Consider the following 20122-nt stretch of genomic DNA (forward strand, 5'->3'; position numbering starts at 1 on the left):
TAATACAGACTTCAGTAAGAGTATTTAAAAAAAAAAAATGAAAAGCCAGTACTTCACTATAGAAAAACTGTGATTAGCTCTTTGTATTCCACTGCTTAAAACACAAGAAAATTACTTTTAGAATTACTCTTGAATCAAGCAAGTTTACCAAATAAAAGTGAAAGAGAAAGCTTATCTAGGGCTTCATCACAAAAAATTACAGACTCACGATACATTAAAACATAAAATGCAGCCTGGGCAAGAAAGCACAAAATCTGGGTCAGAAAACTGGTCCTCGGCACATAGCGTGAACCCAATGTACTCATTTTACTCTAAATTTATCACTCCCATACATTTAGGTAAGTTAATGTACAGAGAAGTAGAGAAAGGGCCCTAGAAAAAAACCAAAATTTTCTTTACTCTTTGAGTATAAAAAATTTTCAGAGCTCAAATTCTTGGTCAGGCTGTCGCTGTGAAAATAAGACAGGCCATACCACAAATAAACCCACACTGAGCGCCCAAGGCAGGACAAACTGACTCAGGAACACACTCACTCACTAGGTGAGTCAAGACCCTAATTCCAGTCAAGTGAGTTAAGAGAGCCATTGATTAATACTGAAAATCAATTTTCAATCTAAGCACTGCAGAAATGGTGTTTTCACATCTGAGGATCCAAGTGTTTATTAAATTACAACAAATAGTAGAGAATTAAGAAATGGATTTCCCAAAACATGATCCAAGTCTCCTTCCTGACAAATCAGAATAGATCTTATTTCCTAATTCTGTGAGCACACTATTTAGCCACAGAAAAGCACAGTCCCAGATTGACTCCTTTCTGGTTAAATTACGTCTTTATTGTCACCTCAAATATTCCTAATAGATGAACTATGTCTTCCTAACTTGGGACAGGGAATAAAAGTATGGCTACATTTATCACTGTCTAACATTTGTTGAGCCCTTGATCTGCCCTTGAAATGACAAAGTGTAAGGAATGTGTAGCATATATTACAGAGGTCACAGAAAGGCTGAGGAAAGATAAGGAAAAGGAGGCTACTCGACAAAGCCATAGAGCTAGACACAACTTGCTTACAGCATACATAATACTCTTGTATTCGGTTCGTTGTCTTCTATATGGGTCAACATTATAATTTACTGCTAACTTCACGTGCATCTCTGCAGCTGAAAAGAAGAGGGCACGGCTTATAAACTACAGAGAAGAGCATTAAATAGGGTTATATGTCAGAATTCCTGCGGTCTCACAAAGACCACTCCCCTCCTCTTCCTCTCTCCTGACATTAGGTTCAGGGTCTCCAAACTTTTCAATGTGAGAAGGAAAGAAAAAGATGGCTAAGGAAAAGGAATAGCTGAAACGGAATCCAAATAATAACAAAGGGTAGGGCCATTCAAATCATTTGCAAATAAACTGTCATTTTCTTATGCACAGGGTCACAGTTAACTTCTTGGAGGAATGAGAACAGATTATGATAAGGAGATAAATAAGAAATAGACTCAGTAAATGTTTTCTCATATAGGACAACCTAGGTTTTAATCAGATCCATTTCAAAAGAAGAATAAAGTTATCCTCCCATTCAAGTCTCAAGACTATGCAGCCTTGAGAGGTGTGAGCCACAGAGCAGGATGCTACTCACAAAACACACGGCCAATACAGAAACATAGTAGAGCCTCCTTTCTCTATGCAGTGAGCACAGATGGCAAATTCCAGACGTAGTCACAAATGACTACCCAAATATTGGTCCTATTTTTCTACTATATTATCAACTATATTGAGTTTTAAAAAAAAACCTCCATGCTTTCATTATTTTTTAAAAAATACCTTTGCAGTGATTAATCCTCCTGCAATTTCTATTGACTCAGGAACTTCTGGGGAAGACTTACATTTTCTGGAATTCACAAAACATGAACTATAAGAAAACTCAGCAACTTGTTTGGAAATATTCCTGTTATGATGCATATGAGGTTGCCCCATCTTCTGTATGAAGCAAATTTGATCTCTTTTAAAGTTCCTTTGCTTTATAGTTATGATGGCACTTTTAAAAGGATACTACATTATTCCATGTCTTTAAAAAACGCTTAAAATATGACCTACACAGAGAACATTACAAATGGTTAAAAACAAAGTCATATGAAAATATTATGCCCTAAAAGAATTCTTCATGTCACAAATGTTTTACTTTGATGATGTGCCTTTGATTTAATTTGGGATGCTTTTAGAAGGATACTTGGTGTTTGGTGTCTGTAATAATCTTTGAAGACCTTAGAAATAAATTCTACTTAATTTATAAAAAAGGAAAAAAAGAAGGCTCAACTTCACAAGAGCTAGAAGACAGTTTTGCACTCTGTATAACAACCAATTATAGGAAAGCAATTTTGAAAACATAAGTTATGATCTCAAATGTCATAGAAATGAGTAGAAAACACTGCATTTTAGAGTCTTTTCACTAAAATATAGCCCCCAAATAAACCACTAAGTTCCAAGAAGGAAATGGATTGCTGGAAAAAACCAAATGATATTTCATAAGTGAATACAAGATAAAATGACAAATACCTTTGTACCGCCCACCCACAGGTAACAAAATGTTAATGTGCTGCCATATTTGCTTCAAAACTTTTCTTAAAGAAATAAAATTCTACAGAAAGAGTTGAAGTCCCCATTGTCCTCTATATGATGCTATTATCCCCCTCACACAAGATTTCCAAAAGCACTTAATTCTTTCTGCCCACCAGCCATCTCTAAAAATGCTCATGCCCCACATCTTTCCAATTTTTAATTATATGAGTTCAATAGGGAAAAAATGATCTCATTTTTACTTTCTTGACTATCCTCTATGGTAAATTATTATTTTCATATAATTTGCCCATTTTTCTTCTTTCTTTCTTACCATTTGCAGTTTTTGTTTTACTTAGGCAAACTGACTATTTTACAGAATTTGTATTAAATATTTTCTCCCTATTGAGTAGTTTTCTATTTGATTTGTTCATGAGTTTTTTTGCTGAACAAAATTTTCCTTTTTTTTTTAACTTTTAATTTTTTGGCATTGTTGGGGATTGAACCTAGAACCTCAGTCAGGCTAGGCAAATGCTCTACCACAGAGCTACATCCTCAGGCCATCTAATTTTGGGGGGGGGGCAAGGAGGTGCCAAGAATTGAACTAGGGGGTACTCAACCACTGAGCCAAATCCCCAACCCTATTTTTTATTTTATTTAGAGACAAGGTCTCACTGAGTTGCTTAGTGCCTCACTGTTGCTGACGCTGGTTTTGAACTTGCAATCCTCCTGTCTCAGTTTTCCAAGCCGCTAGGATTCAAGGCATGGGCGCCATTTTTTAATAAAATTGAATTGGTGCATATTTTCCTTTGGGACTTTCTTACCTAATCCATTCATACTTACAATTTCCTAACTTCTCACTTAATATTTTCTGTGTTTTATTGTTTTTTTACATTCACTTATTTACATTACAACAGACTAATTCACACTGAACTAATTTTAGTTGGCAACAGCTAATATGAATGAGTTCCTTTCATGCCCAGTTTACTAGCTAATCAAGTCCACAGTCAATTAAAGGCTGAGTTGTGTGCTGTCTTCTTTCACCACCATTTTTATTGCCACTCAAAGCACCAGTGAAAGGCAAGCTGCCAGCTCACCCTAAGATAAGGATTTTCCTCGGTTGCACATTATCTAGACTAGAAAATGAGCTGAAGTGTTTTAGTTTAAAAGCCTTTTCAACGAAGGAGCCTGTTGAGCTCAAGGCTTTCTGTGGAAGACAGAGTAAAGAATGTTAATACCAGCAATGGATTTAATTAAATGAAGCAGATGATCCTATCAACAAAACCAAGGTTTTTACAGGAAGAATTGAGAACTGTCACTAGACTGAGATTAGAGAGCTCAAACATGAAAGATTTATGCCATCACTTTGACATGGGAAGAAATTGATACACATAGTGAGTTGCCATAATTCCCAAAATGATTGCCAAATCCAAATTGCTCTGGATGGTATTCTGCAAGCTATCAGGGTAGATAGGAATGGCACCAGCTGAAAAGATGACAAATACATCTAAAAATGTTACGTGTGTGTTTGTGTGCATATGTGCATAAAAGATATATTTATAATACATATATAAATGTATAACACACATTTATATATAAAGTCAGCTAGAGACCAGCCAAAATGAGTTGTAGATCCAAAAGAAGTCATCACTTCCCATGGCCAAAGCATTATAAACAGTGACTGGAGATCCTACCTGGGGTTTCTCTGACTCATGTGTAATTCTGACCCAATTGGGTAAAAAAAAAGTGGTAGAGATGATAATCTAAACAAGACAGTTGATCCTGATCATTTCCACCAGATAAAGCTGAAGACAATGTCAACAAAACTGGACTATTTAATAACAGCATCCACCCACTGGGCTGGAGCTGCCTTGCCTTGCTGAGCTAAGAGGCCATCTTTTCACTGTTTTGCAAGCACACTTAAGGGACCACCCAAATTCTATGATAAAAATACAAATGTATCTCATTTCTCTAATTTAGAGAAGTTATTTTAAAAAGTAAGGTAAAGCAAACCAGATTACAGAAAATATATATGTGAGCAAGGTGACAGCAGTCTTAGGGCATGAAAATCAGTATGCCATTACTATTATAATCATAATGCAAGATGATCAAGAAACAACACAGAATAAAACTTGGATTTAAATAAAGGGTACTCACTGGAAACCTAACTACAGTAACATCTGTTTTTGTGGCTTCAACCAGGAAATCCATCCAGAAGTCTACAAGTTCCTGCTTGGCTGCAGGCTGTTCCATGGTCAGCTTCACAAAATGTTTATATATCAAAATGGTCTCTACAATAGACTTGAGGTACCTGAGAGTTAAAATATATAAAGCATATCACTTGCAAATTTAGAATCACCTGTTTCCACATATCCTGGTTTTTACTCTGTAACCACAATATATATGACATTAATAATTATGCATTCAGACTCACCTAGCATTACTCTTTGTTACATATCATGTACTTTCACATATTGTCTCATTTAAATCTCAAAAAAATTCAATAACATGGGCTTTTATCTGCATTTCAGGGATGAGGAAACTGAGGCTTAGAAGGCTTAAATAAATTGAACTGGGGGCATACATTTACTTAAAACACAAATTTTTAAATACGTATATTCTATTCAAGGACAAGGTGAATGCACTTATTTTAAATATGCTTCTTTGAGGAACATTTCCAAAACAGACTACTCATAACAGATTATTTTGCTCCAAAGCAATTGAGCTTCTATATTGTACAAATATTCTCATCTAAGATAGATACTGCCTCAAAAGAAAAGGTTAGGAAAAATAAGAAACAAGATAATTATACGAGATAATGACTATTGTAGGCACTTTGTAGATGACAAACATAGGAGATAACATTCCATAAAAATTAAGTTAATGGAAACCTGAGGCACTGTTTTGTTGCTGTTATTACTATTACATAAAATGGTATCTGTTTTCCTGTTATCAGAAACCAGGGCTCCTAAAGCTACAGCTGTTTGTACCTGTGCTTCAGTCTCCTTCTCTGCCACCTGGATAGTCACAGAAAAGAAACAGCAAATTTGGCTGAATGTAATACATGCATTCACTGGTTCGTGTATTTCATATCATTTGTTAAATGCTTATTGTGGACATGATACTGGCTCAGGTTGCATTCTATACAGTGAAGGCAAACGTAAAAAAGTATCATAATGCCATGAATAAATACTAGTGGAGACATAACTGAACAGCCATCCAGATAAAGGGAACCATACAAGCAATATCAGCAGAAGCTTAACTAAAGGACGACAGGAACAAGAAAGCAAGAACTTGGGTGTGAGGCAGGGTTCAGGTATGCATCTGCTTTATGAGCAGATGTGATTTATGAGTGTCCCAGGGTAGATAAGAGGGCTGCAAGAGGCACCTAAGACACACAAACACTAAAAACTGCACTTTGGCATGTTTGCTATGAAGAGAACAGTGAGAACCCTGGGGCGTGACAAGAGCTGAGGTCCAGACGGCTAAGGGAAAACCCTGTTGGCCCAGCCAAGAGATGGACTTATCCCTCAGGCTGTGAGGAACCACTGAAGGATTTCCAGGGAGTGGAAGGGTCAGACGTGCATTTTAGAGAGATGGGTGTGGGAGTGATGTGGGGGAAGACTGGCCAAAGGAGACCTGGAGGTGAGGAAGTCCTGCAGGGAGCCATGAGGGCCTCGAGACAGGGTGGTCATCTTTTCTAATGGCTCCTCTGATGTGCTCAGTCAGTGGCTGAGCTCTGAGCAGCTCTAGAAAGAGTCTCTCTCTATATTGTTGTTAATCTTTTAAAGTCTTATGGTTAATACTCAATCATTAAATATGATGCATAATAAAATTAGAATTCTTTTTCAAAATGGTCCCAAATGTAGGTGAAATTTTGTTTTTATCATCTCAATGCCATATAGATAATGATAAGATTTGGTTTAATTCCAAGAACAAAAGTTTGGAATTAGAAAAACACATATACGTAGGAAACACTCAAATGTGCCCACCAAACTCTAAGTAAAAAGAAATAAAAACCAAGAATGAGAATTCCAAAATAGATCAGATCATAAAACAAAGGCATGTGTGTTTGGAACAGAGGCCAAAGAGGCTGAGATAGACATATGGTCTCCCGGGCCCTGAACATGTACCAGATTTACAGGTATAAAATGTGTGGCCTCTGCATGGTTTATGTAGGTGACACTGGCTGACCTGGCCAGTGGATTGGTCCATGTATAGGAAAGGTCAAGTGACTTGACATCGTCCATCCAAAGTATCAGAACTTACGTTCAACATACTTTCTCTATGAACATCAACTTTCCCCCTAAATTCTGTATATTATTCTAAAAATAATAAAGTAATCTAATTGACACTTTAATATATTGAGAACAATATAAAACTGCTTGTTAAAAATACTTGTACAAACACATAAGCATTTATTATTACCATGCTGGTGTCTTCAGTTTGAAAAGCTTTTCAGATGCTTGAATGACCCTCAGGTGGTCATTCGCCAGGACACTGGCTCCCAGAAAGAATCCAACTTCCCAGTAGCTCTGGAGTTTTTCCAAGTTCCCCTTTTTGCCAAGAAGGCTACTCAGCTTCACTCCTAGGAGATTAGCAGGAAGCAGAATGTTACATACATACCACAGATGGGCTCAGCCAACTCTCATTACAAAGCAAAATTTAGCTTTCATCCTCTTGTAAGATACAAGTAGTTTTAAATTTCTGATTATTAAGGTGGTTTAAGAAAATGTCTGACTAATCAGAAAAGTTACTTGGAAGAATGTGAAAATTATCCTTTAATTTGAAAATCCAAAGATAATTGCCACGGTCACTTTATGTACATCCATGTATGCATAAATTAAAAGGTAATAATACTAAAGACATTGCTGGATAACATCTTTCCTTCTCTTATTACACCATGGATTCTTAAGTAATTTGAAAGAGAAGTTTCCTTAGGTTTTATATACTGAAACTTTGTCAGTTGAAGAGTAAATGTATAGTTTATATATCTTGCAAGAACAAATAATGCCACAATAGTTAATGATTTATATATAAAAACACTAATTATACTCTTATAAAGTTATAGACTGACAGATAACTGTCTTGTTACTGTAACTTTCTATCATGGCTTGAAATCAGGTAATGTGAGTCCTCCAACTTTGTTCTTTATACAAAGAAATCGCTTCTTGAGAAGTTTGCACATGCATTTTAAAAGCATTTGTTGCTGAAAAAGAATATGTCCTTATAGACTTGTTCAATGCCACTAGTATACAATACATCAAAGATAAAAATTACTGCCTGAGATTTGGGACTAGGGCAAAAAAGTAGGGCATGTCATTTCAATCTCCATATGGGGGCACAGATCACTCACGTACAGTCGAGGCAAAGTGCAGCTAGTCACTTTACTACTTCCCAGACTTAAAGAACTTGTTAATTTGTAGATTTCTGTCCAGTACAGATGCAAATAATTTCTGTCTAGTGAAATAGATACTCCCTAAGATTTATGGCCTGTTGGACATAAACCAGCTTTTAAAAAAAATTAAACTCAGAAATCTTATCCTAACATTTCTTTGCTAATTTGTTTTTTAATACATCAACTTCTTTTTTGCCAATTTTTAATTGGTGCATTACAGTTTTACATAATAATGAAATCTGTTATATATTCATACATCTATACAATACATAATATAACAGAATAATTTGGCCAATTCCCTAGTACTTTCCCCCCTTTCCCCTGCCCCTCCCACCTCTGATCCCTTTCCTATACTGATCTCACTTCAATTTTCATGAGCTCAACCCATACCTTTTTTTTTCTTTTTCTTTTTTTTTTTTTTTTTGTGGTGCTGGGGATTTGAACTCAGGTCCTTGTGCATGTTAGGTAAGTACTCTACCAACTGAGCTATATCCCAGCCCCCTCCCACACCTTTCTTTTACTTTTTCCTCTCTAGGTTCTACATATGAGAGAAACATATGACCCTTGACCTTCTGAGTTTGGCTTATTTTTATTAACATAATGGTCTCTAGTTTCACCCATTTTCTGGCAAATGACATTTCATTTTTCTTTATGGCTGAATAAAACTCTCTTGTATATATATAGCACATCATCTTTATCCATTTATCCATTGATGGACACCTAGGCTGGTCCCAAACAATAGTTTGGCTATTGTTATTTGTGCTGCTATAAATATGGGTATACGTGTATTGCTGTAGTAAGAGGACTTTGATTCTTCAGGGTAAATGCCAAGGAGTGGTATAGCTGAGTCACATGGTGGTTTCATGCCTAGTTTTTTGAGAACCTCCATACTGATAATTTACAATCCCACCAACAGTGTAAAAATGTTTCTTTTTCTCCATATCCTCTCCAGCATTTATCATTATTGTATTCTTGATGACTACCATTCTGACTGGTTCGAGATGAAATCTCAGTGTAGTTTTGATTTACATTTCCCTAATTGCTAATGATGTTGAATATTTTTTTTCATATATTTGTTGGTCATTTGTGAATACCTTAATTTCTTAAAAGCTCTTTGAACTGGATATCTACTCTTATTGGTTTCCACATAAACTGGGTGTTATAGTGTAGATACGAGGCTCATGTTCAAAGGTGAGATGAGTAGATTAGGGGAGCTGTAACAAACAGTGGATTAATCCCTTTGGTGGGTTAACTGGATGCTAACTGTAGACAGGCAGGGTGTGGCTGGAGGAAGTAGGTAACCATGGGTATAACTTTGGGGTTTATATATTTTGTCCCTAGACAGTGGAGTTTCCTGACCCTGCCATGCTTTGAGCATCTTTCCTCCACTGGGTCTAGACCTACAGAATCGGCTGACCATGGTTAAACTTCTGAAATTGTGAGCCAAAATGTCTTTTCTTGCTCATCAGGTCTTTTGGTCACAATGACACAAAGCTGACTAAAACACTGGGTTAAATAAAATCTTTCACATGTGTCTATTTTATATTTCCTGAGAGTCATAATTTTACCTCCTAGAAAAACATACTTAAGACAAAATAACTGTTATGGTTTGGTTCTGGAATATCCCCAGTCTCATGTGGAAAGCGTGGTCCCCAATGCAGCAAGGTTCAAAGGTGGGGTTTTTGAGAAGTGATGGATCATGAGGGGTCTGACCTCATGAGGGGATTAATCAGTGATGGCTGGATGGACTGTTGGGAGATGGGACCTGGTTGGAGGAAGAGGGTCACTGTGGCATGCCATGGAAGAGTTAGTCTTCTCCCGACCCCTCCATTTCTCTTTCTCTGTCTCTCTTTTGCTGCTCCCTAGATACCATGAGCTGAGCACCTTTCCTCTGCCATGCTCTTCCACCATATTTCTGCCTTGGAGACAGGTGACCATGGATTGAATCCTTTGAAACCAGAAGCCAAACAAAACCTTCATCCTCTAAGTTGTTCTTCTCAGGTATTTTGATCACAGCAACAAAAAGTTCACTAGCACAATAATCTTTAATTTTTTTTTCAAGTCGAAGATGTTAATTCTTCCCATCCACAACACAATGAGGCCAGAGCATATCTCCCTTTTGCAACAAGGAAAACCAAGCCCAGAGAGGTTTTGCAACTTATCTAAGGTCACACAACTCATAAAAAGAAGGATTAGAATCTTTTCATTTTAACTTTCCATTACAAAGAAGTTTAATCATACATTAAAGTAGAAAATATGCTACTGTGAGGAACTGGGAGTGTATATCAGCGGTAGAGCACTTGCTTAGCATGCTCAAGGCTGTGGGTTCACTATCTAGCATATCAAAAAGAGAACAAAATATATATATACAGATTATAACGAATATTTTTAATTGTTCACATTTGCTATTGTTTTACCTCCCTGAATATTTTTGCTGAACCACTACAAATTAAATAGAAGACATCTTGACATTTCATTTATAAACATCACAAGATACCTAACAATTGCTCCTATCTTATTCCATTACTGCCTCTAATAAAAATAATAATTCCCTAATAGTATCTATTACTTAATCCTGACAAGTTCCCTAATTGCTCCCCAAATGCCTCCTGCAGTTGGTTTTTTTTTTTTTCCCTAAACCACAACCCAATAAAAGATCATTTAACTGTATTTGGGTTTTAGTGTCTCTAACTATCTTTTTAGATAATTAATCAGTCCATTTTTTTCATGACACTGACTTTTTGAAAATAGCAGGGGTACTGTCCGGTCGAATACTCTCATATTCTAGATCTGTCTGGTAGCACTTCATGGTGTGTGTAACTTCTTTGGATCTTGCAATTTCTACTAAGTGGATTTAGATCTTAAGATTCCTGTTAAACTTTTTTTTTTTTTTTTTAGCCATTAAACATTTTTGTTGAGAATATTTCACAACCCCAGTGGCTCAGGAGGCTGAGGTGGTAGGATTGCAAGTTCAAAGCCAGCCTCAGCAATTTAGTAAGGCCCTAAGCAACTTAAGGAGACCCTTTTCTGAATAAAAAATTTTAAAAAGGGCTAGGGATGTGGCTCAGTGGTTAAGTGTCCATGGGTTCAATCCCTGGTACCAAAAGAGAGGGAGAAGGGGACAGGAAGAGGGAATATTTCACAAGAGATTTTGTGTAGCTTATATCAGCAGGCACATGTCTGGCTGCCCCACAAGTAATAATAATCATTTCAAGTAGTGCTATGAGTTTGGGTCACTATCAAGCTTGATCCCTCCATTGTACGGACACATTTGGTATCAGTAAATATTTCTTTTTAAATAAACACTTTCACTTAAGGGTTATAGTTCTAATTGACCATCCTTGCCAGAATCAATTATTGTAACATCACTTTCTTTATCAACTTTATCCCTCTTTCAAATTCTTTTGTTTATTTGAAGAATGCATTCTCCTGAAGAATACATTTGTTATGCAGCATGCTTTAAGAAGAGATGTGTGGCATTGAGTGCATAAACTATAGTATCTCCTAAAAAGGAAGGGAAAGTAGTTAATTCTTCCCTTACAATTTCCAGTTTTCTGAGAAGGTGGCTCCCCTCTACTTTGTGGTTGGTGACAGTTTTTGGTTTTGTTTTGATTATTTTTTTCTGGGTTATCTTACAGACTCATTTTTATATTTGGTAATATAAATTTTATATTCAATGATTTTTTAATGCTCATGAAAATGAGATTCAAATGATGGTTTGTCTCAATTCCAAACCGTGTTCTTTTACCACAGCATATTGCTGCTGGGGACCCAAACCTATAATTCTGACCCTCTCCCATAAAATGTCTCATAGTTGAAAAATTCCACAGAAGATGAGAGAGAATCATCTTTTATTTAGCTAAAAGTTTGAATATTAATTTTAAGGCTTATAAAGCCCCCAAAGAAAAAAAGATGCAAGATGTGGTTCTGCACTTTTAAATCCTAGTTTTCAATAGTCTAAACATCCATGACTCTTCCAAAACTGGAAAAGTAAAATAGACCCAGAGGCAGTTAGTCATAACCTTAAGCAAACACAACTAGAATGAAGAGTCTGCTATGGTCTGGACACATTTTGAGGGCGTCTTCCAAAGGTGCATGAGCTGGCAGCTTAGTCTGCAGTGCAGGGATGCTGGGAGGTGGTGGAAACTTGAAGAGGTAGAGCCTAGAGGGAGGGAGTAGGTCATGGGAGATGCCGTCCTCACTGTCCTCAGAAAAGGTCAAGGTAGTCCGCGTAGGATGTTCATTAGATCTCATGAGAATGAGTTGCTAAATAAGAATAAGCCTGATCCTGGAATCACACTCTGGCTTCCTGTCTCTCTTGCTTTCCTGTGATCCCTCCCTCTTACAGGTGCTCCTACCATAATGACATCCACCATGAAGTATTATAACCAAGGGGTCCTACAATAAAAATGAAATCATTGACACCACCCAGTCTTGGACTTTCAGCCTCCAAAACTGTGAGCTAAACAGACATAATTTCTTTACAAAATACCCAGCCTCAAGTATTTTGTTATAGTAACAGAAAATGGACCAATAGAGATATTAGGCAACATATCATAACACTTGAGAATAATTTCTTACATTTGAGATTTTAAACTTAAGATATATGTTTAGAAAGCTTCAGATTCAGTGCTCATCTTATGACATTTTAATTTTTAATAGTTTTCCCTTTGTAAATACAACAAAATTTCAAAAAGCTGTTAAAGAAGGGATTTCATAAAGGAAAATCTGACTAATTTTTCAGTAATTTGAACTAATTTGTTTGGTGGTGTTGGGGATTGAACCCAGGGAGCTGTATCACGGAGCTACAATCCCTAGGTCTTTCTTATTTTTTTATTTTGAGGCAGGGTCTATCTAAGTTGCTGAGGCTGGCCTTGAACTTGTGACCCTTCTGCCTCACACTCCAGAGCTGCTAGGATTACAGGTGTATACCACCCCACCCAGCTAACTCAGACTAATTTGAGTATCTGGAGTGACCAACAGAAAGAATGGAAGAAGACCATAAATTACTGAAAAATTTGATTAGAGTGTTTAATGAAAAAATGCAACCATATATCTTTAAAATATACTAAATATGTCATTAGTTTTATTTTCATTATATTATTAATATCATTATAATATTGTCCCACTAACTTATTCAACCCACCACCTTGAAAACCCATTTAATCTTAATATATATAAAAATCAACCTATTTTAATTGGCATTAATTTACGATTGAAAAGAACTATGCTAATGAACTACTTTTTTTCATTATTGAATGGCATACCCCATTTAGGTGTATAGCACAGTACTATAGAAGGCTAAAACATAGTTTTTATTAAGCTAAGTTCTTACAGTAGCTAAAAATTCATCATAAAGTCATATCTTAAATCTGTGCATGCTGTAAAATTTCAAAAATTTTAAATCCAACTTCATATATTTTCAAATACTTATTCAACATGTGTTATGAGTTTTAAAAAGTTATGTTTACTTTGCAATGTTATGTTACAATTCCTCAAACCTTGGATTGCTGACTGTCTTATTTTTTACTCCAATTCAAAATGAGACTTAGAATGTATATTTTTTCAAGCAAGTATTAACTGCTTTACCTACAAATGTAAAACCAATGTCAAATCCTATGAGAATTTACTCTTTGACCAAACTTCACTTTGAGTGCTAAGAACAGAGCAATAAAAATTATTAACATAAAAGGGTTTTTGGCTAGAGATCTAAAATAAATCTTAAATACAATATTTTACTCTAATTTCTGAAAAGCACAAGTTGTAATATATTTTCTCTGATTTCATTTACCAATGAAAAAAATATTTAAAATAGAGCTTTCTGCCTTTAATACCACTGCAGTCTAGTAGTAATAATTTATTTTTTCATTCTTTTAGACTGAGACTTAAAAAAATTATTACTTGGGCTGGGATTATGGCTCAGCGGTAGGGTGCTCGCCTAGCACGGGTGCAACCCGGGTTCGATTCTCAGCACCACATAAAAATAAAGGCACTGTGTTGTGTATATCTACCAAAAAAAAAAAGATTCTCTCTCTCTCTCACTCTTTCTCTAAAAAAAATTACTACCATACTCAAACTTTATCTTCCTGCAAAAGTTTCCCAGAACATTACATAAGAATATCTTATAAATGCTTCCCAAATAATATTTAAAAGCCCAGGACTCATTTTTCTTTAAAGAAAATTAGAACATTCCCCAGTTTAAAACTTTAAAGGAAAATTTTCTTCTACAATGCATAGCTTTATTAAGATCAATTTTTTCCCTTCTGAAAACTAAAGCCAAAGACTTCTATGTCTGTAATAATAACTCCTCCAAGAGTTATTATGGAAAGAGGGCAGTCAGACACGCAAGAGAACAAAATCTGATTACCACAGATGGTATTCTAGCATCCAAAAATCTTTTTAAAAAAAGTCAAGTCAAAAACGAAGAAAAATCACTCAAAATTTATCTACAAAGACAACCTAATTTTTTGTTTTGTTTTTGTTTTTTGATACTAGAAATTGAACCCAGGGTGCCTAACCACTGAGCTACATCCCCAGCCTGATGTGGGGTTTTTTTTGTTGTTGCTTTGTTATCCTTTTTATTTTAAGACAGGGTCTCACTAAGTTGCCTGGGACCTTGCTAAGATGCTGAGGCTGGCTTTGAACTTGTGATCTCCTGCCTCAACCTCCGGAGCTGCTGGAATTAAAGGCATGTGCCACCACGCCCAGCAAAACACCCTTTTTCAGATTCCAAAAACAGGTCAGCAGATGGGACACTGTCTACAGATAAGAGACAAAGGCACACTTTATCATGATGACAATTCAGAGACAGACTCTAAGACCAGTCACTGCCAAGACTGCCATCTACTTGACCTGTTCCAGGAACTTTGGAGGTTCCACTACCAACATCCATGAAGCCATAGGGATGGGTGTGTTTAAAAAAAAAAAAAAAAAAAAAAACAAAAAACAGAAAAAGGAAATAGAGGTATGATTTTCATTTTTATTTTAAAAAGCTCTGGGAAAACACAATCTTAAAAAGGAAACTGATGTTCCACAAAACATTTACCTTATTTGGGAGTCGGTGGCTGAATGCAGGGCCCCCAACTAAAATCATCAATATTGGTTTAAGCGAGAACAATAAACAGGGGCTTTTGGAAACAAGTAAAATAAACTAAAACCTGAACTATATTCTAATATCAGAATTCATCAGAATTCATACCATAGTATGAAATTTGAAGCAAAGAGATATAATAAACCTTTTTCCCCCAGGAAGTCAGATGAGATAGCAAAAGAATTTATCCACTCATGATTCTGTTTCCTTGTACCAAGTTTAGGCCTAGTTTCTTGATTTCCACGTAAAATATCAAGCTGTAATTACCAACTTTCCGAAGCTCAAAGGAAGATTCAAACTGGTGCCCAGCTGCTAGGAGAAGGACCGCGTAATTAATTCCTGACTGTAGTGTTGGCTCAGATTCAAATGCCTTTTTGAACCTAAAAGAAAAAAAAAAAGACCAAATGTACAAGTTTACTTTCTCAATCATGAAACCGTGGGTGAGCAATGACTTCTGTTTGCATAACTCCAGTGCCTGGGCAAAAAATATTCCACTGGCCTTCACCCCAGAGTCCAGTGTGCTATTAGGATTAAATGCTTAAGTAACTGCATATCCTTGTCCCCATCCCTGTTTCATTCCCCTACTTAATGTACCCTCAACCTAGTGACCCCAGGCTTTTAAAAAAAAAATCATCTCAACTGTCTACTAGAAATGCACAAATATACAAAAAATAAGGTTTAAAAAAATGAAACCCCTAAATATACTTTAAGAAGACACAGCATGGAAGTGGGTCATCTGGAGAACATACTGAAAGGACAAGAGTGACATTGAAGTAACAAAAAATGTCAATTACAGGAAGAAACTAAGAAAATCAGAGATTGTGCCTCTGCATACTAATTTTGGCTCAAAGAGTATCAGAACCCATTTCTGAATATGCATGAAACAGAATATCAACCTTTGAAAACACTTCAGCATCTGAAAGGACTTCAGTGTTTGAATATGCACTGTATTTTCAAGGTAACACTTCCTAGGAGCCATTCAAGGACTTCCACACATAAATCATTAAACAGGCAATGATATTCAATATTATTTCAAATGGGCCCGCGGAGAAGAAAATGAAAATAAATATCCCAGTGACTACTAGAGTCCATCTGAGACAAACACATAAAAAAAATGAAATCTTTATTTAAAGAAAAATCATGGTGAGGAAAATACAAAGACTAAATTTCTAATAAGTGACCATTTGAAGATCCAAAAACAGATTATGTAAGAGAAATACATTATAATTCCAACAGAGAGGCTATCCCGACTCAAAGCATCCCTGTGTAAATGAAAGATGAAAGGCAGAAATAGCAAAAATGATGGTAGGCACAATAGTATGTATAATATTATTGGCTTTTTAAAATATACTTAACACTTCCCATATTTTAAAATAAGTTAAACATCAACAAAAAGATGATGAAATATATTTTTCTGAATATTGAGGATGCAGGGCCTCTTTTAAGGGTCTCAATTTTCATGCCAATAAACATGTGAATATTTATTATGTTAACAGAATTGAAAACTTGGGGCTTAATGGGTTAAGTTGAACAAACATCTCTAAATGGAAACCAAAGTCAAACAAATATTCATCTTAACTAGTTGGCTCTGATAGTTTTGTACCTGTGGAATATGAAAAAAAAATTTCCAACTGCATCACTACAGGTGATGAAAAAGTATGTTTATCTTTTTAGAAGTATAACTGTTTCCATCTTAAAATGGAAAAAGTATGTGCCAGACTGCTGACATTCAAAGTCATATCAAGGAGAGATATGACTTAAAAATCTTTGATTTTTTTAAATCTTAACTTGGTCTCTGTTCAGAGGTTGAGTTCCAACAAAAATGGATTTAGGAGAAGACAGAAGTTATATTTTTTTTGTCTAATTCATATGAAGATACACAATATTTAACAAATTTTTGCTTTCCTTGAAACCAAAGAATATAAAATATTACTCTTAAAGATATAGAAAGGAAGATTCAAAAAGCAAAATATGCACATCAACAAATATTAACTGAGATGGAATCTCAGTGTAGTTTTGATCTGCATTTCTAGAGATATTGCTAGAGATTTCATCTGTGAAGTATCTGGTTCCTTAGCTTATTTATTGATTAGGTATTTGTTTTTTGGTGTTAAGTTTTCTGAGTTCCTTGTGTATCCTAGAGATTAATGCTCTGTCTGAGGTGCTGGTGGTAAAGATTTCCTCCCATTCTGTAGGGTCTCTGTTCATCATCTTGATTGTTTTCTTTCTGTGAAGAACCTTTTCAGTTTGATACCGTCCCATTTATTGACTCCTGATTTTACTTCTTGTGCTTTAGGAGTTTTATTGAAGAAGTTGCTTCTCAAGCTGACATGGTGGAGAGTTGGGCCTACATTTTCATCTAGCAGGTGCAGAGTCTCTGGTCTAATGCCTAAGCCCTTGATCCATTTTAAGTTGAGTTTTGTGCAGGGGGAGAGACAGAGGTTCAATTTCATTATTCTAGATATGGATTTCCAGTTCTCCCAGCACCATTTGCTGAAGAGGCTATCTTTTCTCCAATGTATGTTTATGGTGCCTTTGTCTAGGATGAGTTAACTGTATTTATGTGGGTGTGACTCTGTGTCTTCTAATCTGTTCCACTGGTCTTCATGTCTGTTTTGGGGCCAATACCATGCCATTTTTATTACTCTTGCTCTGAATATAATTTAAGTTCTAATATTGTGATGCCTCCTGCATCATTTTTCTTGCTAAGTATTGCTTTGGCTATTCTGGGCCTCTTGTTTTTCCAAATGAATTTTGTGACTGACTGCTTTTTCTATTTCTATGAAGAATGTTATTGAAATTTTAATAGGAATTGCATTAAGTCTGTATAGCACATAAAATGATAATATGACCATTTTAACAATATTAATTCTTCCTATCCAAGAGCATGGGAGATCAAAACTACACTGAGATTCCATCTCACACCAGTCAGAACAGAAATTACCAGGAATATATGCAACAATAAATGTTGGCGAGAATGTGAGGGTAAAGGTACACTTATACATTGCTGGTTGGACTGCAAATTGGTGCAATCATTTTGGAAAGCAGTATGGAAATTCCTGAGAAAACCTGGAATGGAACCAACATTGGATCCTGTATCCCACTCCTTGGTTAAAATCCAAAGGATTTAAAATCAGCATACTACAGTGATGCAGCCACTTCAATGTTTAAAGCAGCTCAACACAATAGCCAATTTATTGAACCAACCTAGGTTCTCTTCAACAGATGAATGGATAAAGAAAATGTGGTATGTATACACAATGGAATATTGCTCAGCTATAAGGAAGAATGACATTATGGCATTTGCTAATAAATGGATGGAACTGGAGAATACCATGCTAAGTGAAATAAGCCAGTCCCAAAACAACAAAGACAGAATGTTCTCTGTGATATGCAGATGCTAACCCACAACAAGGGAGAGGAAGATTATAAGTTCATTGGACTAGACAAAGGGGAATGAAGTAAAGGGAGTGGGGATTGGAACAGGAAAGACAGTAAAATGAATTGCCCATATCTGTCCTATCCTCATACATGAATGTAAGACCAATGTAACTCCACGTCATGTACAACCACAGTAATGGGATCCTAATTGGAAAAAGCTATACCTATTCTATGTATGTAAGATATTTCAAAATATGCTCTACTGTCATGTAAAAAAATCAAAAATATATTTTAAAAAAACAAATATTAACTGAGTATTTCCTTTGTATCCAAACAAACAAAATGAATATTTGAGGTTATGTCTATTTTTCTGCTACTATAGACAATGTATATTTTCATCTAAGTAAAAATGCAAATACCAATAACATTATTATTTTTCTAGGGCTTACATCATCTCATGACAGCAACCTGAATACTGAGGAAAAAAATCTTAGCATTTCCTACATTTTCCAGAGATTAAAGTAGCATGTAGGCTTATTACTGAAGAAGTAAAATCTCATCGTATATCACTAATATGTCACAAAGGAAAAGTGGGAGTTCTCATAAACTGTGAAAGTACAGTATTTCTTAACAGATATTTGCCAATATCAAAATCTAGAATTTTAACTATGAGATTTCCAAATTACTTCTCTGACATCTCTTCCACTGTGAGATCAAAAGAGTCAATGGTTGAAATGTTTTGGGCTGTTTGAAGTGATTTGTTCTCTTGCTTGATAAAGAAAATGTGGTAAATATGCACAATGGAGACATAAAGAAGAACTCAGCCATAAAGAAGAATGACTTGATGGCATTTGCTGGTAAATGGAGACCATCAGGCCAAATGAAATAAGCCAGACTCAGCTGAAAGTCAAATGTTTTCTCTTGTTTGCAGAAATAAGTCCAAAATAAGGGTGGGGGCATGGGGGAGACAAAGAAGAATGTAGAAAGGGAAAAGATACGTGTTGGGGGGGGGTTCCATCAAAATAGAAGAAAGATCAGTGGAGTAGATGAAGGGAAATGAGGGATAGGAAGAAGAGACAGGATAAGGAAGAACAGCAGAATGAATGTAACCTTCCTTCCCTGTGCACATATATGAATATACCAGAATAAATCTCACTATCATGTATATTCACAAGACACTGACTATTAAAAAAAAAAACTAAAAGTAAATGGCGGAAAGATCAGCAGAGTAGAAGGAAGGGAACAGTGAGAGGGAGGAGGGGAGGAAAACAGGAAGCACTGGGGATTGAATTAGAGCAAACTATATTCCATGCTTTTATAATTATGTCAGCATGAATCCTAATGCTACGTATAACTAAAAAGACCCAATGGAAGAAAAAAAAAAACTAAAGTTAAAAAAAAAACAACTATGTATATCTCTTGGCACAGCAATTATACATTTATTTACCAATTTGTACCAAGAAAAAGCACTAACTACATAATCATAAATTTAATTACAGGAATATCTGTTACAAGACAAAAAAAAGTCTTAAGTTTCCAATAATAAAATACAGGGTAATATGGAGTAGAGTATATTCTAAATGTTGGAAAGCTAAGTAGACTTCTGTACTGTAGAAGAACAGTGAACATGGAGAGGAAAACTTGTTGTTCCTGGTATGAGGTAGTATTGGCTTCTACACGGAAGCCGTCATTCCTACCAGAACAACTG

The 20122-nt window shown here is 35.7% G+C and overlaps 1 protein-coding gene across 3 annotated transcripts in view; it reads right to left on the bottom strand.

The window, feature by feature from the left end:
• The window catches only part of MAP3K5 (mitogen-activated protein kinase kinase kinase 5), a 204624-nt gene that overhangs the window by 82940 nt on the left and 101562 nt on the right, over window positions 1-20122 (bottom strand). For all 3 annotated transcript variants that reach the window (XM_081293968.1, XM_081293967.1, XM_081293969.1), the window contains exons 8-10: window positions 15301-15413; window positions 6974-7133; window positions 4703-4856 (exon numbers count right to left, since the gene is read on the bottom strand). In XM_081293968.1, coding sequence (XP_081150094.1) covers window positions 4703-4856; window positions 6974-7133; window positions 15301-15413 — 427 coding nt within the window. The remainder of the gene's footprint in view (window positions 1-4702; window positions 4857-6973; window positions 7134-15300; window positions 15414-20122) is intronic.

This window comes from Spermophilus citellus (genome assembly GCF_964194105.1).
Source record: "Spermophilus citellus genome assembly, chromosome: 5".
Taxonomy (NCBI): Eukaryota; Metazoa; Chordata; class Mammalia; order Rodentia; family Sciuridae; genus Spermophilus; species Spermophilus citellus.